The sequence below is a fragment of the Acipenser ruthenus genome, chromosome 6 (assembly GCF_902713425.1).
Source record: "Acipenser ruthenus chromosome 6, fAciRut3.2 maternal haplotype, whole genome shotgun sequence".
NCBI lineage: Eukaryota > Metazoa > Chordata > Actinopteri > Acipenseriformes > Acipenseridae > Acipenser > Acipenser ruthenus.
In genome coordinates this window covers 66,180,958-66,205,788 of record NC_081194.1, presented here as the reverse complement: position 1 = coordinate 66,205,788, position 24,831 = coordinate 66,180,958, and the positions used below count along the sequence as shown (strand labels likewise).

At 35.5% G+C, this 24,831-nt stretch overlaps 2 protein-coding genes across 5 annotated transcripts in view; one reads left to right on the top strand and one right to left on the bottom strand.

The window, feature by feature from the left end:
* LOC117411046 (transcription initiation protein SPT3 homolog) overlaps positions 1-17,674 on the bottom strand; it is a 194,607-nt gene extending 176,933 nt beyond the window's left edge. Inside the window, exons 1-2 of one of the 2 annotated variants that reach the window (XM_034018075.3) lie at positions 17,500-17,672; positions 8,383-8,486 (exon numbers count right to left, since the gene is read on the bottom strand). In XM_034018075.3, coding sequence (XP_033873966.1) covers positions 8,383-8,486 — 104 coding nt within the window. In that variant the 5' untranslated portion in view covers positions 17,500-17,672. Of the gene's footprint in view, positions 1-8,382; positions 8,487-17,499 lie in introns of both variants that reach the window. The other variant, XM_059025704.1, reaches the window with a different exon arrangement.
* Positions 1-24,831, top strand: part of LOC117411045 (runt-related transcription factor 2-like) — a 70,175-nt gene that overhangs the window by 16,978 nt on the left and 28,366 nt on the right. For 2 of the 3 annotated variants that reach the window (XM_059025703.1, XM_059025702.1), the window contains exons 3-4: positions 20,241-20,503; positions 23,100-23,256. In XM_059025703.1, the coding sequence (XP_058881686.1) occupies positions 20,241-20,503; positions 23,100-23,256 (420 nt within the window). Of the gene's footprint in view, positions 1-18,505; positions 18,829-20,240; positions 20,504-23,099; positions 23,257-24,831 lie in introns of those variants that run through there. The other variant, XM_034018073.3, reaches the window with a different exon arrangement.

The following is a 24,831-nucleotide window of genomic DNA, read 5'->3' as shown; positions in this document are numbered from 1 at the left end:
TTACAAGACAAAAAAAACACAAATCCTTCCAAAAGCACTGACAGTAAAAGCACGACTGGTAAGTGCATTTGCATCCAAGACAAACTGCAAATGTTTCATGAGATTAAAAAATACTTTCAAACTTATAGGCCATGTGTGTTGCAGGTCTCTGGCAGTGTCTTATATTTGATTTATTAATAATGTTATTAAAGTTATATTTATCCTTGTTAGAATAACTACTACTGTAATATTTGGTATTGGTTTGTAAAGCGGTAACTATACAGTAATAGACTCAAGTTGACAAATAATGAAGTCTCAATGGGAATAAACAGCTGAATCCTTACTTTGTATTCAGCGCCAGTATGTGGACTGCAAAAAATAAATACTCTTGTCTGGACTCTCAAGCCTGGCAGCAGAGCCGTATAATTTTTACTGCTAATAAACTGATGTTTGATGAAAACGTTTGTTTATTACATTTATTCTATGCCTAAATATTATTAAACTGAGGGAGCGGGTTAAAGCCTTGTTATCAGACTAACAACAGCTACACTACGAAAAAAATTAATTCTAAAACGGTGAAAACCAGATACTCAGAAGTTGTCCCCAAACATCTGCTTTCACTGAATGCATGACTGAATGCATGACATTTTATATGCAAAATGTAGATGTTAAGGAAAATGCAGCTGCCAATTGCCGTTGATCAAACATGTAATTAATAGGATCCACTAGGTTTTTTCTATAAATTCTAAATATAAAAATGTTTTTGCTCAAGCGAGCCAACTTCCCAACGTTTCGGTATGTTTAACATACCATTCAAGGGAAAGTGTGTTTGAAAAAGAACAGTGGAGGTACTTTGAGGCTTTTGATGCCATGTTAACTACACTCACTTAAATATATAAATATATATTTAAATATATGAATGTGTTTCTGCCAGTCAACAAAGGCTCTACCGTGTGTTAGTTGACCGCGACTGGAGTTATGCGTCCTGAGCCGAAGGCATTATCGCTATTAGAAAAATATTTCTCATTATTTTCTTTAAAAAGACACTTGAAAACCTACATTTACCTTGAACTTGTAATGATTTGTCGGGTACGCTACTGCTAAGAAAAGTTTTAGGAATAGTCCCAAACATTTTCATAAAGGATCACACATATAAATTAGAGAAAAAAACCAATTAAACCAATAACTTTTTTTACTTGGTCAGAGCTGCTTATAGTTTATCTGAACCATGCCAGATATCTGAATGGCGCAATTTTACTGAACTGTCCGTGTCTCAAAACTGTCTGTGTCTTGTTGTTGAAAGATGCTGTGTCTGCACTCCAGTTGAGCTGTGATTGGCTCACTCTGCAGTTTCACGTACAGAATTGGTTGCTTTCATCGATGCAAAGTATTGATTGGCTGGTTTTGATGGATAATAAAATTAATTTGGACCAATTGTGTCTGTCTTTGGTTATTATTTACTGTCTAATAAATGTGAACTATGCTTAAAAATGCAGGAAGTCAAAAAGAAAAAGCCAGGACTTGCATGGATTGATTTTAAATTTGAGTCACAGGTAATACGGTGACATTCCAGCGGGCATCTGCTGTGTATTAATGCCCACTATAGCTGGAAGCTGATTGGCTGATGATACTGAATCATTTTCAAATGTCATTCAGTACATAGTTAACAATGTATGAAAATATTAAATACAAAAATATATGGGAAATACTAGCTACTGGGTTTTATTTGAAACAAGCATAGCTTCTTAGAAAAGGCAAAACCACCAAAGTAAAATATAGTTCTAAAAAGGCTTCTACCTTCATCAGTGTAATGAAGGCACTGGCCAAAACATTCATCCAATTGACATAGGGCTTAAGATATGATCAACCCATACCCCACCAGGAGAAGGCATAGCTAGATTTTTTTTTAGTACATTTTACATTTCCAGGAAATCCACAAATATAAAGAGTTAATCCAATACACTACTTCAAATTTAGCAAGAACAAGAGGGCGTACCTGGAAGCTGAGTAAAAGTACGTTTAGAACAGAAGGTAGGAAGCATTTTTTTAAAAGTTATAAATGGATGGAATAGCTTACCAGGTGAAGCAGTAGGATCTAAAACACATTAAAAAAAAGACTAGATTCTGTGCTTTTAAATTAGTTTCCCCCAGTCGGGGAGAATGGTGTGCTCATGTGATGAGCCTTGATGGACCAAATGGCCTTTTCTTGTTACCATTTTTTTCTTATGTTCTTATTTCCTTATTGAATCAAACACGTATTTATAGGGACAATCCTGGGATAACCAAGGATGGATGGTTGATGTAATCCAATGTGATACTCAAGTGCTCTAAAATAGTCTAAGTTTTACCTTCTCTGCCTTCTAAGTTCTATAGTGTTTTTGAAGTTATGAATTAATTCACTTAAAAAGGTACAAGCAAAACTAAAACATCAATGTAATAATATACTATTGTCTACAAAGGTTGCTTATTTATTTATTTGTAGTTTAAATTCTTACAATTTAAAGCATGCTTTAAATTATTGGAATTCCACACAGGCTTTGGCCTTAACATGCATTCCTCAGTAGAGAGGTATAGAAAAAAAAAAAAAAAAAAAAAAAACGCAAAACGCATTTTATGGTTGATTTTTACCCACAAACATGCTTGTGTGAGCCATGCCTGGACATCCTCATTCCATAGCATTAACAGGCAGCCACAAATACATATTGTCAAAGCTCATTTAAACATAAATAGATAAAATAAACTTTTCTGCCAGCACTTTGTGCTACAAGATGGTTTTGTACCTCAAATATAGAATTCCACTGACCACCTTCAGCTATACCATCGGATACGTTTTACTACAATGTTAATAGATTTTTCCTACAATCATAATAAGAAAGATACTTCTAATCTCAGAAAATAGCCACAAAGGGGATTCATTGCAAATTACAGTTTATTACAATTTATCTTATTGTATTACTTGTATTGTAACGCTTGAAATGTTTTTGCTTACGATTGTAAGTCGCCCTGGATAAGGGCGTCTGCTAAGAAATAAATAATAATAATAATAATAATAATTTAAATTCAGAGATCAATGAAGGTTTTACATGGTTTACCATGCCAACTGCACAGCCTTTTAAAACGTTCTATACAATATCCGTTATTTTTCATTTACTTGCATTAAGTAAAACGCAGTTTCCAAAAAAAGAACATTATAATTAAATATCACTCTAAAAAAAGCATTTCAAGTGCAATCAAAAATAATACAGAACAAATATGCACCAGAGACAGTGCAGCTTTGCATACAGTTATAATTATTTGCCCTTAAAGTTTGAACAGAACTTAAAAATAACAATCTCGTGAATACATTATAAAAACTATAAAAACAACCACCATTTAAAAAATGAAACTGGAAAATGCTCTGGCTGAATAAATGTGATATTCCCATCATAAATAACAGCATACAGTCTTCTCTACAAAAGCCCCAGTTGTCTTACAGATGTACTATAAATATTTTTCTATTGGACAAGCAGTTGAGCAAAAAGGATGTAGGGTAGTCAAACATAGCAAGGAAAGAAAGAGCTAAGTGGAATGTTGGACCTGTCAAAGTGGCTGTGTTATCTTTAGCACCTTGTGTTAGGAGCTACGTGTTGCTGCAAGGACCTCCATCCAACATAAGCACTTTTCAGAGCATATATTACATATCAGGAGAAAACGTTCAAAAGGCAGTACTTTTATTTTTTTGCATGTACACTGGATATTAAATGACCAAAATGTTTCTAAAATAGTCGGATGAATAGTAGGGCCTACCTTAGACAAGTTGCAATCTAGTGTTTTCTGCATGTGTGCCTTGTTTGTGGCCTGGAGAAAGTCACCAGCTTTCACTCTGAAGGTGACACTGACAATCAAAGATTGATTTTTGTTTCCCTTAACTGATCTTCAGCCTCAGGAACAGACATGGTAAATGACACCTATACATCAATGTGCATACTATATATAAATACAGTTGGTCAAACAATTAAAGGATACTGTATTTCTGGTATGGTATATTCAATTATTTGAGATAAATAAGATCTATAGAAAGATCATTAGAGAGACAACTAGAAAATGTCTGAATTAACAACGGTCAGCCACATAAGTTTTTCTTGAATCCAGTTTGAAACCCAAGATATTTTACAAACCTACATTTTTGTAGAAGCCAGTTCAATTACACATATTCCAGGAAAGCCATCATTTGCCAAGCTTTGAGCCTGGATCTAATACAGAAACAATAGCAATGCTCTAAAATGGTTCTCTAGTTCTCAAATTATTACAAATAAAAAATAAAAAATATATATAAAAAAAACAGTAGCCTTTTTCATTATATTCATTTTTACTGTTCCATTTTTTTCCTCCAATGTGTCTCCAAGCTTCCTGCCATATATAATACAAGTGATCTCAATTATAGACCTCCATGAAGGCGGCAGACAGACATGGCAGCCGTCTAAGAGAAAAGGGCGGCATTTTTTTACATTTTCCTTCAGTGTCCCAACAAACCTGTCATACTAAAAAGTCATTCATCATTACTAAACTTTTATCCTGTATTTGTCAGTGTATTGTATATCAGTGGTCAGGGATACAGAATAAAATCTACTGATTGTCATCCCTCCCCCACCTCATTCCAAAGCACAGCGCTGGAAGAGTGTCCTATCATTAGCATCAGATGTTAGTCATTTGTTGGAAAGCAGTTTTGCCAGGTCCTTACTCCCAATTGCTGCTACCTTGGCACAAATAGATAACTGCACCATTTCTATCTTATGTCACGAATAAGTTAAGGAAAAACTATAATTATATGCTGAAATCAAGTCCTCAGTAAATTTGGAGCCACATAACTGCAAAGCACTTTTTGGATGAAGTCACAAGTATGATTTCTTTGTATCATCATTTTGCTGTATGTGTAGCTTGCCAAGGGTGGAAACTAATCTTTTAAATTGGACTAAGCTTAAGCTCCTTCAGAAGGTTTCTTACATAAAACTGCAATTAAGTGCCTTGCAAAACGTAGGACTGTGCAACTGAGTCTCAGCCACTTAAGAAGTCTATACAAGGAAAAATACAAAAGTTAGTAACAAAAGTACTTGTGCAGTGACAAATTAGATAATCTCATAATAATCATATCACAACATCACTGCGAATCCAAGACCGCGCCATCATCACCACGAGGGACATTATAGCGCCGACCACTACAGCAACTGCCCATAACAGCGCTACGATATCACCGCGCCGAACTACAATTCAATTACCAGAAGACTCTGTGAAGTTCACAAATGCGTCATTCACCAGGAACTCCCCACACCCCCCTCAGTATGCAGGTTTTAATATGACTTAGCAGTGTCAGTGAGGCTCAGTTGCACAATTGTAAAGCAGTTGCATACCAGGTTTCATGAAGATCTCTTCCAGATCGAAACGTTGATCTTGGGTATAATAAAAAATATAAACACTTTGGAGCATAATATACAAGTGTGTGGGTACTATGTTTGTTTAACTTTAAAATCTTTCTACCCTGCACCTTGAAAGACTTTGGATGTGCGTATGTTTTCTCTTTGTTTACTACCAGGCCCCCATCTCACTTCTCAGACCGTCCATTTCTCAAGGAAGAAATAAACAGTGGTTGTTGTTTCCGCTATTTTGGCCCAAACACTGCCTTTGGTGTGTTTCTGTTGTCCGCCACCACCACAATATATATAAACATTTGTTTGCCCGTTTGACAGGGCACCTAAAAATGTAATCCTGTAAGCTGCTAGAGAATAGATTTATACCGTGTATGTGTGTGCGTACACAGTGGTCGTCCAAAGTTTACAAACCCTAATTTATGGAAGTGTAACACCCTACAAAAAATGCTGAATACATGTACATAGTACATTCCTATAAACACCCCTATTTATTTATGGTAAATATAGATGGTATATTCCTAAAATCCCCCTATTCTTCTGTTTTCTAATATAAAACAAAAAGTTCTAAAATAAAAAATGTTCAAAGAAACACAAAATCACTATTTAAAGTGTGCAACAGAAGCATACATTGGGATACCTTTGACAAACAACTGTGAATATTGGCCAGTTGCAATATACGCTGAGACCTTGAGGATGGAAGACTCACTCAAATAAAGATATGAATGCATAATTAAATAATAATAATAATAATAGCTTCTGCTCGGAACTCAGATACAGGGGAATGGGGAAAAGCTGCAAGTCTCACGCTGTCACTGGAAGAATTGGATCAAGCTTGCGCCTTTGACAATTCAAAAATATTAGCGGACATAAATGTCTTTGTGATGTATTTGTAAGGGTCTTTTAATAGACCCTTTTATTAGAAATAGTGTACAGACCCTGATTAGCAGTAGTACGTATTGACAAAATCAAGCATTAAATTAACAGTCATTTTATAGTAACAATATTTTGTATTGTTATTAAAAAAAAATTACCTGCAGCAAGTGAAAAACAAAACAAAAAAATCGATATGCAGCCCAACTACATAAAAAATGCTCGTGGAAACACGCTTTTACTGCATGGAGATTTTACTTAATGTATTTACCTGTCTAGTTATGATGGAGCTCTATGGGAACAGTGAAAAAAAAAACTATTGTCTTCTGCAATCAGAAAATCTGTGGTGAACCCGCTCTCACTGTGTCGTGTGTCCGAGTTCCTGGTAAGTGACGCTTTTGTGAACTTCACAGTCTTATGGGAATTGTAGTTCGGCGCGGTGATGTCGTAGCGCTGTTATGTGCAGTCGCTGTAATGGTCTGCACTGTAATGTCCGTCGCTGTGATGTCGTAGCACTGTTATTTGCAGTCGCTGTAATGGTCTGCACTGTAATGTCCTTCGCGGTGATGTCGGTGCAGTTTGGGCCTCGCTCATGTAACCCAAATATATCGAACTCAAATTAATCCAGATTTTAACTGAGCGTTGAACAAATTTATTTGTATTATTATTGTATTTGAATGTATTTGAGTGTAATATGAAGAATTACAAGCCAATCGCTTTTTTTTTTTGTGGAACACTTGGCAAATACCCACACCATGTACAAAGATATACAGACACCATACTTCCCATCCTAAAGAATGATTTAACCACACTGAACTTTATCTGATCACAATTAAACACCACAATTCACTGGGCTGACATTCCATGCTGTTATACTCAAAAAACCTAATAGTCATTATTTTTACCACACGTTTATGATCCAAACACAAGTAATATTTTAAAGCATCATATGCACCCATTATTTGGTTAATACAAAAAGCACTTTGCATGGAACAACTAGTATATTAACTGTTTTTTTTCGCCATACTGTATTCAGTATTGGTAGTATGTGTACATATAAACATGCAATATATTAGTACAATAGTCTCTGCGTATAAAACACCTCCTAAGAGAACACTTTGCCTAAGGGAACACCCTTGTGGTGAAACGGATTTTCCCCAATGTAAATGCTCCGGCTAAAGGAACAGGAACTTCGCTTAAAAGAAAACCTTCTTGGCACCGACAGAGATTCATTTACAATACAGTACTGTTTTGTAATTGTAAACTGATAACTCATCATCACCAAACTTAAATTAAAATGGTCTTTTCAAAAGTGACTTGTCATCGCACACTGATTGGTTTATTAAATATTTCCAGAATCATATCATTGACTCGTATTGTATTGTGATTTCCACAAGTGCACCACATCGCTACAAAATGGCATGTAAACAAACAGCGAAATGTGCTGCTGTTTCTGTTGCGACAAAAAGTTGGAAATTGTTGTAGCTCTTGAAAAAAACACCTGAATCTGACACAAGTCACCGAGCACTTTGGCGTTTCCTGTTTGGCGAGTTGCTTCACCATTCTCTTAAATAATGTGAATGTCTTGTATGTTACTGCTGGATTTTTTTAACGTGTGTAGAGGTGCTATGTTAATTTAGTTTGACAGTTAGTTTATTAACGTTGGTTTGTTACTTTATTATTATAGTGTATTAACATACACTTGCCTATTGCTTTTCTCTTATTCAGTTCATTTCATATGTTGATGCACGTGCGTCATGACAAGTAATACATATTTATTTACTGACTCATATTGTGCTGAATTCTCCCAGTAGTCAGATCAGAATTTTACTTCTTTGAACAAGCAATGAGTTTTAAGATCCTGACAGCACATGGCAAGTAGAGTTTTGTGTGAACATTTCCCCTCTAATGTGGTAAGGAATTACCTCCTGGTAAAGGAAAAACTGGAGACCAGCTTTGCACTATTGATCAGAGCAATGGCTGACGACACAAGTGTAAACACTGACGGCTACAGGGAAGCCTGCAACCTTTCCAGTACACAGTCGGTCTCTCGCAGCTGACACTGCAAAAAGTGACAGCTACTGTTTGGACTAAAGCAAAATCAAAGTGCCATTTTTTTTTTACTCACATCATGCTTTGTAATTCAGGAACAAAACTTGTCGGTTTTCCACATCCTCTTCCAGCACTTGAAGAAGCAAAGCTTGACATGGGGCTGGCTGCATTACTGCTCATCTGTTTAAAAGAAGTTGTAATGATTAAATTGTAACTTTATTCGAAAGTAGTGCATCTGTTTAAAATGCAGTAATTATAAAACCACTTCATAAAGCAAATGTGGCTTCACATGCAACGCTTTTTGATTTGCTGAATGATAAATTCTGTAGTACTACTGCAGAATAACACTATCACTTTAGACCTAACTAAACATATTGTTTACTGCACTGTAGGTAAACCACTTCACCAAGTCTATCCTTAGGTTGCACTGGAAAGGCACACGTGATTATCAGATTTGTAGAATATTTATAATATTCTTCTGTCTGAGCCTTTGCTAGGTAACCAATTATTTTTTTTTTATGACAGTGTGCTTAAATAATATGGAGTGTGATAAGAGTTATTATATCTCAATTACAGTGCTCTAGAAGAAAACAGTTTAGGCAAACCAGATTCAAATCCACAAGTTGTGTGATATTATAAATAATGTAAGTTTATCAGGATATACTACTGTACATTAAGAAAACAAGGATATTTTTGGCATACCATTAAAGTAGGAATTGTATTCAAAATATCTATGTATACTTCAAATATCAAATTCTAGCCATGTTGAATCCCACACAGGAATTGTATTGACAAACATTTTAAAAAGAGTATCTTAAAAATATATCAAAGGAGCTCTGCTAAATGTTAAGACTCATTCATTTTATTCCCACCAACAATTAAAGAGCAGTACGGAGAAATTGTGCCAAACAAAAGTGTCTCCTGGTACACAGATGTGTCTTCAATAATCTTTTTCATCGGTTTGTTTGCTAAGTGCTGGACAACTTTCAGCCATCAAACTTCTTTGCCTTTCTTATTATTTTTAGTGATATCTGAGCAAAAGAATAACATAAATGAATGTATTGTTTCTTAATATTTTAAAACAGCTCATCATGTCCTGCCTGAATTTGAATTAAACATACAAACATAGTAGACAATTTGACAACCTGAAGCCATTTGTTACTTCAATAGGGTTCATTATAATAATCTAAACATCTTTGTCCACTGTGTTTTTTTAAGTATTAATTGACGTTATTAAGAGAAAACACCTGTGGTAAAATATAAATAGGTAAAACTGTGATAGTATTCAGACCTGCTGTTTCCTCTTTCATAGAAAATATTTTATTATACATTTGTACGTGATAAATCCTATGCTAAATGGCAATTAAACAGATTTTATAACCCTACTTGTCTGTAAACTATTTTTAATAAAGCCTGGAGTGTCATCACTGAAATCACAGGGAAACAACTTGGACCCCTTTCAACTTCACACCATTACTCTTTCTTGAGTTACAACTGAATATCTACAGCCACATTTACTCAAATTTTAAATTAGCAGACTACATACTATAGCCTCTGCTCCTTTACCTAAAGTATCTAAATTAGTCTACCGGTAATCATAGACATTTGGAAAAAAGGCACATTTTGCAGTTTAAAATTGGTGACATGCAATTTAAATACTACTGTACAGCCTAATATTGCAGTTCCCAGGGGTTTACAGCTGTAGAGGTGCCTGCACAAGGCAGGTTTTCAGAACATTACGTTAACTCTTTATTCACATCATACCAGACTAGCTTCCAATGACTTCTAAAACTGTATTTTTTATGAAAAAAATTCACTACATCAGACACATTAGGAGGTGGCTTTTTTTTGTTATTGATCTCAAAGCTTTAATTGTAGTAGACCAGTGGATCAGCCTGATTGAAAGGGATTTCAATTAACACACATACAGTGCAGTCGACAATCATGAAGTACAGTTTTGAACTTATAAATAATAGATTAATCATTTTTTGCTATGATTTATTATATGTATTAATAATCAGCCACAATATTGATACACTCAACATTAAATAAACCATTGGTATGAAGAGAAATTGATAGAATTTCAAATTGTGGCTGTCGTACACAAAAACACGACAGGTTTTACAAGCAACAACTCCATTCACATGTTCATTATTTTAATTCGCTGTGATTCCAAAAGAATTCCACAATTCTGATTTACCTCTCGCAGTATTATCCACTACATGATATAAACCCTGCGCTACAGAAACTGCTACACCACTCTTATTTAAATTATACTGTATATTTTTTATAATAAATGTTGTAAACTGTAAATAAATAACACACAATCCAAGGACGTTTATACACACTTGTATTGTTTCGTACTTGTTTTGTAACATTAACGGAGTCTGTTTTTACTTTTAGAAAAAAAATACAGTGCAAGCACGGGAGCTTTATAACTACTGTATGTCCCAGTTTCAACTTAAATGTGTTTAAATTCGGTAATGTAAAACAACAAAACAGTGTTGTAGGTTTTCTTTTATTTATTTTTTGAGTTTCTATTACAATTTAAACTAGCATAATTCACAATAACATCACCAGGATCACTTAAAATATCTGGAACGTTCACGTTTGCGAGTCAAATTGCATTATGGGGGAAATAGGAGCCATGCCCTTAGCATGTTATAACTGATTCTGCACTACAACAGGCTGTGTTATAATGGGGTAGCACTGTGTGTGTATATAGTATGTATGTATGTATGTATATATATATATATATATATATATATAACATGTGAAAATGCACTCCCAGGGCAATTGTTAATTGATTTATTGTTTAATTCTCCCCTGCACCTGGGCGGCAATTGTAAATCAGGACCAGGTGCAGGGTATAAGAGAGGAACAGTTAATCTGCTCAGGGTCTGCTGTGTAGAAGGAGGCAGAAGAGGTGCTCTGCTTCCGAGCAGTCTGGAAAAACGTAAGCTGTGTGAACCTGGGTGTTTGTGTTGTGGTGGCAGGTAAACGGCTTAGCCGCCCTGCAAGTTAGGCAGGGACTTACCTGTATAGTCAGCGCTCCAAAACGGAGTTAGGTTTTCCTGTGTGTTGGGTCGTATTTTTAAAGGGACACGAACCCGTGTAGCAGCGTTTTATTCACCTTTGGTTTTAGAAGTGGGATCCAAATGTGAATAAAAGTCCCTTCATAAAACACTATCTTCCTAGGGTGAGCCAAGTTATCTTACTTTCAAATCACACAGGTGTAACATCTTTTTTACTTGACATGATGAGACAATAATTCGGAAGGCTCTTTTCTATAATTACTTCCCCAACCCACAGTTTGTTTGATGGTTTGGATAATGAACTTATTTAACACATCAAAGTAGTATGTGAACGCTCTATTTGCTTTCTTCCGGACATTAAATAAAAAACAATTGTAACTAAAAAAAAAAAAAAAGAAAAAGCACTCTCCACTTAATTTTCTCCAATAAATACAGTCAACATTAAATTGAAATCCTACTGTAATCTTCCCCCATAAGTTAAAGTGCTGTAGCAGTTTTACTTTGAATTGCAATGCACATGGCTGCCATACTCAGTAAAATGAATTCAGATGTGCAGAATGGGTCCAGATTATTTAAACATCCAAAGGTTTAATACAGTTACTTAACATATGTGGGCAGAGAAATGCAACTCTTTCTGTTTATTGTTATTTTTTCATAATTAAATTGACTTTTATGTCCCTTTACATTTACTTTTTTTTTTTTTTACTGGAGACGCCTAGTCAATTTAACAGATTTAAACTTGGCCAACAAACTGAGGAAGCAGAATTTGAACCACTTAGTGCATTTGTTTATTTATGTTGAAATATATTTTAAAAAGGAACAGTTTATTTGATTTGAAATAAATGACAAAAGTAATAGAGCCATCTGTCAAATTATATAATGTAATTTTATATAAAAGTTAAACATTGGAGTCCACTGTTCACTGCCAATCATCTAAAACAATACCTTATTAACAATCACGGTAAACATTGTTAATATGGCACATTTCCTGTAAAAATGTAAACAAAAACAGCTTTTTATAAAGCATGCTGATTCAATATAGGTTTATTCAGAGATGATCACCATTTTTCCCATTTATCAGTGCCATAAGGCAGCAGTGTGGAGTAGTTGTTAGGGCTCTGGACTCGTGACCAGAGGGTCATGGGTTCAATCCCCGGTGGGGGACATTGCTGCTGTACCCTTGAGCAAGGTACTTTACTTAGATTGCTCCAGTAAAAAACCCAACTGTAAAAATGGGTAATTGTATGTAAAAATAATGTGATATCTTGTAACAATTGTAAGTGTTCCTGGATAAGGGCATCGGCTAAGAAATAAATAATAATAATAATTTTACAGCCGATCTTCAGAATTTACAGAAATCAAAAACATATTTTGTGTTTAGTACGTTTCAGAAATCCCACATCCCCACGTTCGGTAGCCACACATGCAAAATCCCTTTTCCTGGGATAAAAAATGTTGGTTATTTGCCCCGGGACACAAATAAGAGGAAGGAAGTAGATTATTATAGACTAAAAGTAAATAAATATTAAAATCGCCCCATTATCCTTTCCTTTGTCATCTTATTTATATACAATACCAGAACAAACAAACTAACAATTGCAATTGTTGATAAATGCTCATCAATCTTTTCAGCAAACAACTAAAAACATGCTACTCTTACCTATACAAAGAAAGAAAGAAAAAATAAAGCACGGCGGTGCATGCATTGAAAGCCCATGCATATTTACTAGAAATTGTAAGTCAGTATTTTACTGCCATATTTATAAATCTTTCTTTTTATAAATATATCCACCTCCCTGATGCATTCCATTACCCACACACATGAAATTGTATCACTGCAAAAAAAAATGTAAAAAGGTTAAACATAGTTTGCAATTACTGGCCAACTTTTTATTCTGAGATTTACAAAGCACAAAGTAGTTTTTGGTTTATGATATGCCTATATTTAGGATTTTAAATAAATGTACCAGGATTCTAATTTTTTCAATGATTTAACAATACCCAGACAACAATACTCAGTCTTTCTTTATAAGAATCCATTACAGGGCCTCCTATAAAATGCAAATCTATTTGTTTTAGTTTTGAAATGTGACCGTCTTTTAAAACCACATGCAGTTGGTAAGCATATTCCATAACCTCTATAAGTATACAGCTATAGATAAATACATTAATAAATTTATGAATTAAAAACATTTCAGGATTTGTTTGTACTTTATATTAAATTATATAAAAAATATAAACGCACTAAGTATAGTAGCAGAAAGCATTGATTTTTTTAATGTAAATGAATTCAGAAAACAAAAATATTTATATAAATAATTCAATAATTTAATTTCATCTGACATTTTATTAGTAGTATCTCACAAATTACTTAACACACCCAGAAATGTCTCTCCTCTAGACATTTTGTCTTGATTTTGGTCAAGCCCCCTGGAAAGTTCTCAATATATTTCTTTGTGACTCAGGCTAAATTCAGACAGTGATGTGGAATTTTTGTAGTCTAGCCCTACAGATTAAACCGGCGTGGCCTGATCATGAAACACTATATAGTGGTTCTGTGAAGCAGAGGAAGTTGTCTGCAACTTTAAATTCCCATGCAATGCTTCTTTTACCACCAGCAAACTGTCTAAACGTGTGTTGCAATTTTAACTGCACATGGTATGAAAATCTGTTGATAAGCTTTTAAAGAGGATGTTTCTCACGGCTCGGGAGAAATCATTGCACATTTTTAATAAAAGCAGATTGGTACATGTTAAAAATGTTCCCATTGTACAAAACAGCTCATTTGAAATTATATTTGTGATATACAGTTTTGCCTAAATTAAGTAATAAACTGCTTACAGAACTTCACTAAGAAATTTGTGTATCATAAAAAACTGTTCCTGTTGTGTGTGGTACTTTACAAATAATGTATTCTTACTAATTGACAGCAGAGAAGCACAGTGTATTTCTGGAGTTTTAAATAATGTGATATCTTGTAAGTCGCCCTGGATAAGGGTGTCTGCTAATAAATATATTTCTTTGGAGTGTGGAGTAGTGGTTAGGGTTCTGGACTTTTGACCGGAGGTCGTGGGTTCAATCCCTGGTAGGGGACACTGCTGCTGTACACTTGAGCAAGGTACTTTACCTAGATTGCTCCAGTAAAAAAAAAAAAAAAAAAAAAACCAACTGTATAAATGGGTAATTGTATGTAAAAAAAAATAATGTGATATCTTGTAACAATTGTAAGTCGCCCTGGATAAGGACGTCTGCTAAGAAATAAATAATAATAATAAATAAATAATAATAATAATAATGACAATATTTAAATAAAACTCCTACCCTTATGTATGATTTTACTTTCCTCACAAGTATTTTAAGTCACAAGCTGTACTATGTGAATATTACTTAACATGGCCTTTGTAGTGGTACAGTACTGATCAGACCTAGTTACTATTATATGTGGTAAAAAAAAAAAAAAAAATAGAATACTGATTGTGTTTTCTTTTTAAAATCTATATTCCGCATACACATTGAAAAGTAAATACAATATCTTGTTAAATGAACAACTTATAATGAATGCATGTACTGTATGTTTTATGAAATGTTTAACAAATATCTTCTACCTAAAACATGACAGTGAAGTTACAACTTCTGTTCATAGTTTCCTTTCAAATAGTCTAATCAATAATGTGTATAATTCATACACACTTAATTGGCTTATTTTGTGTGTGTGGGGGGAGGGCAATTCTCTTCTTTTATAGATTTTCTTATCTACAGGGCATTAACAAATACATTCATGTTTTCCCACATCTAAAAGAAAAAAATGTGCACTTAATCTACAAACCCTGAAAAATGACTACTGAAAAAAGAAATGGACTTGGTTACTAGGAGCACATTCACATAACTTGATTTTCACACTTTTCTGTGACCGATGACAGTGATTTGGTCATAAACAGTCACATCATAATCTACACATCTAAACAGGTCGAGTTTAAAACTGTAATAGATCAGGGATGGAAATAAGACTCCCATTGCATAGCAGTTTGATCCATTTCTGGATTTACTATGAGTTTGTTACCTATACAGTGGAGTTAACCAAGCTGGTATTAAAACCTGGAATAGGTGAAACTGCTACACAATGGAAGTCTTATTTCCATCCCTGTACATATTGGTATGCAGCACAGTTGATGCAACATCTTTCTGCAAATAAATAAATAAATAAAAATAATACGCCTATTTACATTTACCACAGGCTCTTTATACAACAGTCTAAAAAGCTATATTCCTGGGGGCTCCCGAGTGGCGCATCCGGTAAAGGCACTTCGCGTGGAGTGCAGTATGTGCCCTATAGCCTGGACGTCGCTGGTTCGAATCCAGGCTATTCCACTGCCAACCGTGGACGGGAGCTCCCAGGGGGCTGCGTACAATTGTCCGAGTGCCGCCCAGAGGGGGAGGGCTTAGGTCGGCCAGGGTGTGCTCGGCTCACCACGCACCAGCGACCCCTGTAGTCTGGCCGGGCGCTTGCGGGCTTGCCTGTAAGCTGCCCAGAGCTGCGTTGTCCTCCGACACTGTAGCTCTGAGCTGGCTGCACGGAGTGTCTGCAGTGTGAAAAGAAGCGGTCAGCTGACGGCACACACTTCGGAGGACAGCGTGTGCTCGTCTTCGCCCTCCCGAGTCAGCGCAGGGGTGGTTGCGGTGAGCTGAGCCTAAAAATAATTGAATATGCCAAATTGGAAGAAAATAAGAAGTTAATTGAAAAAAAAAGCGCTATATTTTTGGGGGTAATTGGTTATACACATAGTTTTTAAAATGTATATTTGTACTGATATTTACTAATTTCAAGCTCTTTGAATGATCTAGGAAGGGCTCTAACACAGAAACAAAGGCTAGAGTTGACTCTCAGTTATAAAGCACTTAATGTTTAAGGAAATATAAAGAATAACTACAGTACTTCGTTAATGCTGTATTTAAAGACTTGGGAGTGTTTATGACTGTTCTTGAAGGTTAAGGTGTTTTGAAACATGAAAACACCTCTTAACCTTTTTATGAAACATACAAGAAAGGTTTATTGTATATCAGACCTTATATCAAAATTGTTTTTTTGTTAAAGAATTTGTAAATAGGGCTTGATGAATCTCCTGCAGATTCTGAACGTGGATGTAGAATACTGTATGTGGAAGTTTTGCACCACCATACTATAAATCTTACAATGGGGGGAGTGGGGGGTGCTGTTACGTATGGAAACACGTTTAAAGTTGAAAATGTTTTTGCTCAAATGGTAGAAACAGTATATAAACCTATCACTTAAGTTACAATGCTTTAGGGTGGTGTTCTCAAATAAATCTTGTCATTGCTGCTTTACCTAGGCTACTACACAGACAGTATAAGGTAAGGTATTTAGTGTTTCAAATGGCAGTTCTTAAACACAACAGTAAAACAGTATTGTAAACCTGCAGCTTATTATCGGAGGCTGTGTGATCCGGTGGTTACAGAAAAGGGCTTGTAACTCAGGTCCCCGGTTCAAATCCCGGATCACTCACTCACTGTGTGACCGGCTTCAGCAAATCACTTAACCTCCTTGTGCTCTATCTAGTCTTTCGGGTGAGACGTTGTTGTAAATGACTCTGCAGCTGTGGCATAGTTCACACACCCTATTCTCTGTAAGTTGCCTTGGATAAAGGCGTCTGCTAAATAAACAAATCATAATATCATCACCTCCTTCTTAGAATTTAATCAGCGCGCACTCGTATCAGCGGCTTGAGGCGCTTAAAATAGAAGCACATAAATAAAACCATTCAATTGTGACATTATTATTATTATTATTATTATTATTATTATTTTCCTTTATTGGCATTATTAAACAAAGCCATTGATCAGCACAGCAATGGTAATCCCTATAGAGCAGGCAACGAAACAGCATTTCCTACAAAGACTTTTTTTTTTTTTTCTTACAGAACAGAAAACGTAGATAATTTGGAAATACTCGTGCCTGTTTGTTTGTTTCAAAACACGCTGCGAGTGCAACGGAACAACAAATACTGTAAAATGACTTTTTTTATTTCCTTGAATGTATTGGGTTCTCCTTCGACGGCATACTGAAAAGTACAACAAGAACAGCTATCGCGTTTCCGATTGTTTGTCAACTGCTATGAATTTGTACCATGCGAACATCTTACCTTTGTTTAACTCCTCTTGATCCAGATCACAGTTCCGCCCTCGTGCAGCGGCAGACTCCTATCAAACAGCGCGCAAGGGCTTTTCCCCTCCTTTCATCGCACGCACGCCGTCAGTAGCCATCTGCTTTCTGGGAGTTGTAGTTTTAATTCTGTTACATAATCGACCTAAAACATGATCAAGTATTTCTGTGGTTCTTGTCGATTAATTAAACACGTGCTAAGCTAAAACTAAATAAAAAGTTGCGTGTGCTACCCACACACCAAAATGTGTAGGGATTGGTTTGTAGTACATTCCAGTCCTAACTTGTTTCTAGAGTTTACCACAAAAAAATAAAAATACAATACAATTCACTAGTGGGACGCATACCCGTTACACTGCGACTCCCAGTAGCTGCTGTGTAATCTCGGGCGGCTGTGTTGGGTAAGGTACGGAAAGTAAACTGCTGGCTGCCGCACACTTACAAGCGTCCAATGTTCCCTTAGGTTATGACAGCATAGTGATGTGACATATTACCACAAGTGTACCATAAATTCAAGTAATTATATACCAAAATGCGTATTTCGCAGGTAGCTTCTCTATAACCCCAAGAGATGTATAGCCCATATTTGCTTTATATTTAAAAAAAAAAAAAAAAAAAAAAAAAAGCGACTAAGTAGGTAGCATACTACATGTTTAATTAAAGTTTAATAATAAAAGGTAGTGTTTTATTGAATGACGCAGCAATTTTGAGTGTACAGGGTTGTTATCAGGAAGTAAAGTTTATGCACTGGTATCAAACATTCAATTTAAATAAGCTAAACAAGCGACGATCCCCTTCTCCCACCTTAGCGCTTGATGTAAGAGCTCTCCCCCGCGACTGAATTTTTAACACTGAAAGAAAAAAAAAAAACTTCCTTGAAGGTATTTTTTTCATCTAAGCCTTGAGTCAGTCGCGTCAAAGGGAAGTGACTCATGTCTCCTTAAACTGCCACTGCTCGTTTTAAATTACACTTAGTTCTAATAAAGGAAGACATTTTGGACCCATGAATATGTATCATTCAGTATATTCTTTCTTCACACCAATTCATTATGTGCCAGTGACGGGTACGAACAGTTCATTTTTTTTTATTTTTTTCTGTACTAGGCTACAGCAGAATGGTAACTCCCTTCTAAGACAAACAGGAGCACACAAAACGTATTGTTAAAACCACAACAGGAAAGTGGAAGCAGTGTTGCTGGAAACCAAACACACTTCTTCAAATATATAAAAAGATATGTAATGTAAGATCGCACATGGAGATTTTGATAGGTTGCTAGCGAGCTCTGGGAGGCATGCTTTTTACCATTGGGTATGTACATTATTTTTAATACGATCTGCCTTTTCAGCAAGTATCCGTCTATTCCTTTATAATCCGATGGGTGGCTTTATTACTTTTCATTCATTCAAGGAAATGCATTAGACTGTAGGTCATGATTATTTTTAAACGTTCGCAGCTTTCTTTTTTTTCAGACTTCAAAGGTGCAAATGATCATAGGTGCAAAATTAGGACGACTGCAGAAGTGAGAACAGCCAAACAGAAAAGCGAGAGACCTAACCAGACTTCTTTTCTGGAGAGACATAAACATTTAGTTATTTATTTTGAATGCAGTATGACTGGCTTCAGACACCACGTGTTTGAGTCTCATCAGCATAACGATCGCCTAGTACTGTATATATAAACCACAAAAACCTGATCATTAGCAATCCCCGACTCCAAAGACAAACCACATTTCGGGACAAAAAAACTGTGGCTTGTTTCGGCTCCTTCATCCTACCGACCGCAACTTTTTGGGGGATCAACGAGAACCTTTTAACCCTATACAAAAAAAAAAAAAAAAAAAAAAAAAAAAAAACTTTACCACTGTCTTAAATTTTGTGGAAAACTTTTAAAGAGGAAGATTTTTTTAAGGGACTACAAAATGCAAAATGTATTGTGACCCAAGAAAAAAATCGTTCAGTTGAAGTCATTTTTCAGTAATTAGAATTTTGTGTTTCTGTTTTAGGTTTTTTTTTTTTTTAGCAGTTCACGATTTTGAAGACTTCCTGGAGAAATGAACATGCCTGTCGTTTATTTTTGGCATTTGTTTTAATTTATTAGGACATTCTTTAAAAAAATAAAAATAAATAAAAAAAAGTTTATTTGGAGGTGGGATCTAATGACCCAAAGAAGACTGTTGAAGTTTGTCTGAGTGAATTGTTCTTACAGTTACCGGTGTGCATAATCAAACTTTATTTGGGCAGGCTGAGATATTTGGATCAGGAAGCATATCAGCTCACAAAGCCAGAAACATTTTGGAACACTTGAAAAACAAGAAGTCCTATAAGGGAAACTTAGTGATACATGCAAAATACATTTTTTATATACAGGAAAAACCCAGACAGGTTACAACTGTATAGGGACCTTAACCCTGAGACAACCGTGCAGCGTGAACTGTGCAGTGATACGGGAAGTTTGTTGCGGGGACTGACTGAACTGTATCCTTCCTCAACGAACTTTTAATATCGTTTTATATACTGAAGAAGGCATTACTATAAAAACTGGCTTTTGCTACGATAGCAAGCTGTTCGTGACACGTTTTAAGTCAGGCGCATTGCTGAAAGGAAAGCTTCTGTTTGTGAAAACGTTTTAACTGACTGTAATAACTCAAGTAACACTTTTTTTAACCAATCTCAGTCGCCTACCTTTGCTAATTGTGACTGTTGTAATGCGCATTCCCGTAGATCCCAGCACCAGCCGGAGGTTCAGCCCCCCGTCCAGTAGCCTTCAACCCGTCCCAGTTAAAATGAGCGAAGTGAGCCCGGCGACTGGGCAGCAAGAGGCGGCCCCAGCGGTACCCAGACTTCGGGCACACGATAACCGTACCATGGTAGAGATCATCGCTGATCATCCAGCAGAACTCGTACGGACTGACAGTCCCAACTTTCTTTGCTCAGTCTTGCCATCACACTGGAGGTGTAATAAAACATTACCCGTGGCATTCAAGGTAAGGTAACTTAACACATTCTAAAAACAATTAATAAGTAAAAAAAAAAAAAAAAAAAAAAAAAAATCATCCTGTTATATGCTTAACAGGATAAAAGTGTAAGTGTAAGGTACAAGAGACCCAGTAGGTTCTGGCGTTTGGCTGCTGTACAGCAAGCAATACATGTGGTTTAAGAACGGTATGTATGAGATATAGCCTAATCCATTGTCTCCTACATATACTGTAATACAAATCAATATAGATTGCGGTTGTGGTGTCATCAGAAAATGATTATTAAGTATTTGACGACAGCTGGTGGAGTTTTAGCGAGGCGTGTTTCATGTTAGCCTAATATCATTTAATATATTGTATATGACACCTTTCTATACCACACGTTATTGTTAGCATTGTGAGCTTTACTACATGTGATCAGTCACCACATCGAATGTATTTTGGCTGGCATATCGAAACTTTGCAGGTTGAATGCAGTTATGCTTTTTAAGATTGAATGGGGGTCTGTACAGCCAATACGGGTTATGTACACGTAAAGCTATTTAAAACAACCAATTACATTTATAACCATTTAACAATCAGAATAAATCTAGTGTCATTGGAAACTTTTGTGTGTAAAGCTTGAGCTGTTAGAGAAACGATGTTACTAAAAATGTTGTCTATTTCTTGTCACGGGGCCTTTTTGGTAAATGAAGCCAACATGCGGGTATGATGAGAGAGACCACGTTGTCAAAAATGTACGCTGTTTCAGATTGTATACACCGTATTATTGAGTACCAGCATTTCAATGTAATCAATTCTTACCTGCTTGTCAGAGCGCGAGTAAGGTGTCTTTCTGAACTCGTCATCAGTATTTGCGATATCTTACACATGTATCTCCTATATCAGCCATTTAAAGAACATACAGTAGATTTCACAAACTACATTTGTTTATGTATTTGGATTTGCCTGTACTAATTCAACTAAAAAGCCTATTTATTATTTATAAAGAATAATCAAATTTGCGGGACCAGTCTGTCTTCTCATTTCTCTGATTTGACAAGTCAAAGAAACTGTAACTGTCAGTAGTATTGTATAATTAATTAAATATTATGGTTTATAGGGAAGCACTTTGATACTGCCAAAGATTTTTTTGTATGCAGACGGTGTATTATTCTTATAGCATTATGAGTATATCATAACTGCACGCGAATGCTTTCATAAACTGAAGTTGAAACAGCACACATGTACTGTATGTTTCATAAATATAGTACATGCGTCTATGCGTCTCTCTCTCTCTCTCTCTCTCTCTCTCTCTCTCTCTCTCTCTCTCTCTCTCTCTCTCTCTCTCTCTCTATATATATATATATATATATATGAAGTAAGTGTAATGTACCACCCTATTTCTGATCACTAATGCCTTGCCTCCCAAATGAACCATAAGTAATTTAGAGGTCAACGCTAGAAATGCGCATCTCCTAACACTCCATGCTAATGAAGTCAAACGGGTCTCATGGGTTCAGACTAAAATGTTCCTTTTGTTTGTTGGGTTGCTAGTTGCAGACTAAACAACCAATGATCTTGTGCATTGTCAGTATAACTTTATTAAACCATTTGAAACATAGTTTATTAGTATAATTGAGTACATTTAGGATTAAATCGATTACATTTAGCAAGCCTTGTAACACAAACGGTTTGCAATGCACTGTTTTTGTTTTTTTTTTACTTCCAGGCTAATTTTTATATTCATTTTAAATGTTGGTATGAGGAATACACTCTATACAGTTACTTTAAAGTTATTTCAATGCTCTTTATTATATGGCAAAAGCCATTTATTTAATACCAACATTACAAATTAAGTGATATAATAATAATAATAATAATAATAATAATAATAATAATAATAATAATAATAATAATAATAATAATAATAATACATAGTTTTCAATGTTTATGTTCCAAAATGTAAAGGATGTTTTGAGGACACAATCTGCAATCAGTCACAGTCTATTTGTCTTCAACATTGATTCCAATTTCCATTTATTATGCATTTATTTATTTTTAAATTAAAAAGTGCTTTTATCTCCCCAACTTCTTCACACATGGTGGAGTTTTAAGCAATAGGTTTTGATTGCCCTTTACTAAATATTGAACTTTTCTTTAATAAAAAAAAGTGAAATGAATAAACCTAAACTGTGTGTCCATGCAGCAGACAGTGCAAGACAACATCTCTGTTAGAGTGATTAGGGTTACTTCATCCTCTAGAATTAGACAGAAGGATATTGCACATTATATTCACAAGACTCATGGTGGAGCTTTCTAACTGAAGTTTCCGTTTTCTGGTGGCATTACATAATCATTTCCACCTAACTATTGCCCAAAATATTATTGGTCTGTGAGAACAAACATTAACATGCTTATTTTTTTAAGGAAGCTGCAGTTAACAAAGCAAAATGTTAGAAAGAATAGTATACAAAAATATTGCAGAATTGAGAAGGTTGTAAAGGCTATTAATACCATACGTGTGCCCCCACCTACCCCGTCAGCAATGTAACTAGAAGCTTACCTTTGCATTTGTAAATGCAGAGGGTATGTGAGTGTTGAAACAGTGTGCATTTTTCTGCAGGTGGTAGCTCTGGGGGAGGTCTCTGAGGGGACAGTGGTCACGGTGATGGCTGGTAATGATGAGAACTATTCTGCAGAATTGAGAAACGCCTCTGCCGTCATGAAGAACCAAGTTGCAAGGTTTAATGACCTGCGATTTGTGGGAAGGAGTGGACGAGGTACGTTGTATTTTCTGACGCTTACATGAGACCCTGCTTGTCAAAATAGAAAACACTACAGATTTACATACAATGTAAAAGGTAGTCATAACAACTAATGGGTGGAGGCCTGAGACAATATTGTGGGGTAGCTTATTTTACAGTTTATGTATACTGTACAAGCTTACAAAATATGCTCGAAGGAGCTAAGCAAACTTCACTCCCACCCTATGTCACAAAGCTTCACGGTCAGGAAAATTGCTGGGATGTGTATTTTAGGAAATTGAAATTTAAACACACCGTTATTTTTGTCCTTATTAGAACTGGGTCCCTTTTAAGTCACTTGTGCAGAACAGCAAACAATTGTTGGGAATAGGGATGATTATGTGACAGTCTATGGATGACATCTTGTCCAAAATATTGTGTGTCAGCTATTTAACCCATTTTTTTTTCAAACGTCATTAGCTGTGCCAATAGCATCAATGACAACATGTCTAGTTTATGTGGCCAAAGATAAATCTGAAATCTGTACCGTAAATGTGTGTTTGTTTGTTTTTTTTCCTTTTAAAGCCAGAGAAACACAAAAATAGTAAAATGTGGATTTAATATCCTGTTTTCACTAGTGTGTATTTATAAACTTTGGCTTTTCTTAACGTAGCTTTTATTTGAAGCCATTTGGCTTCAAATAAAGTTTGGTGGAATAAGAAAAATATCCTGATGTCATATCATAACTTGACCTGCTGTCAAGCAAGACCCTGTTGTAGTCCCTAGGTTATGTGAGGTGCTTCAGTGTCTGTTGTGTTACTGGGGGAATCGGTTGAGATGCTATTACCTTGGGAGTCCTAACATACTCCATGCATCTATCAAATGAGACTATGGATCTTAGGGCCCAAATTCAGTCTGCTTTCAGCTGGTAAAAAAAAACAACTAAATATTTAAATAAAATATAAATACATGCAATAGATAAAGCAAATGTGGAGATTCTTTTTTTACTTTGATTCAACAAACACATTTTCAATGATAAATCAGAATATATATATGTACACGTGTTCTCTGTTTATTGCATTAATTTGTTCCCAAATCCATTTTTCCACAACGGAAAGAGAATTGGGTATGTTTAAACCTGCCTTGAAATGATAGTGATTTTATAGCAGTTTACTAATTATTGTCTTCTTTCAAATAGCAGCAGTGTGGAGTAGTGGTTAGGGCTCTGGACTCTTGACCGGAGGGTTGTGGGTTCAATCCCCAGTGGGGGACGCTGCTGTTGTACCCTTGAGCAAGGTACTTTACCTAGATTGCTCCAGTAAAAACCCAACTGTATAAATGGGTAATTGTATGTGAAAAATAATGTGATATGTGAAATAATGTGATATCTTGTAACAATTGTAAGTCGCCCTGGATAAGGGTGTCTGCTAAGAAATAAATAATAATAATAATAATAAATACCAGATTTGAAGGCATTCTGTTTTAGACTGCATAATTTGTATCCAATTATTTAACCTAAAAGACTGAACAAACCTTACTAAAAAGATACGACATTGACTGATCATCTAACTACACAGCAGTTTCCCACAGTTAGAAGCCTCTAATACAGAA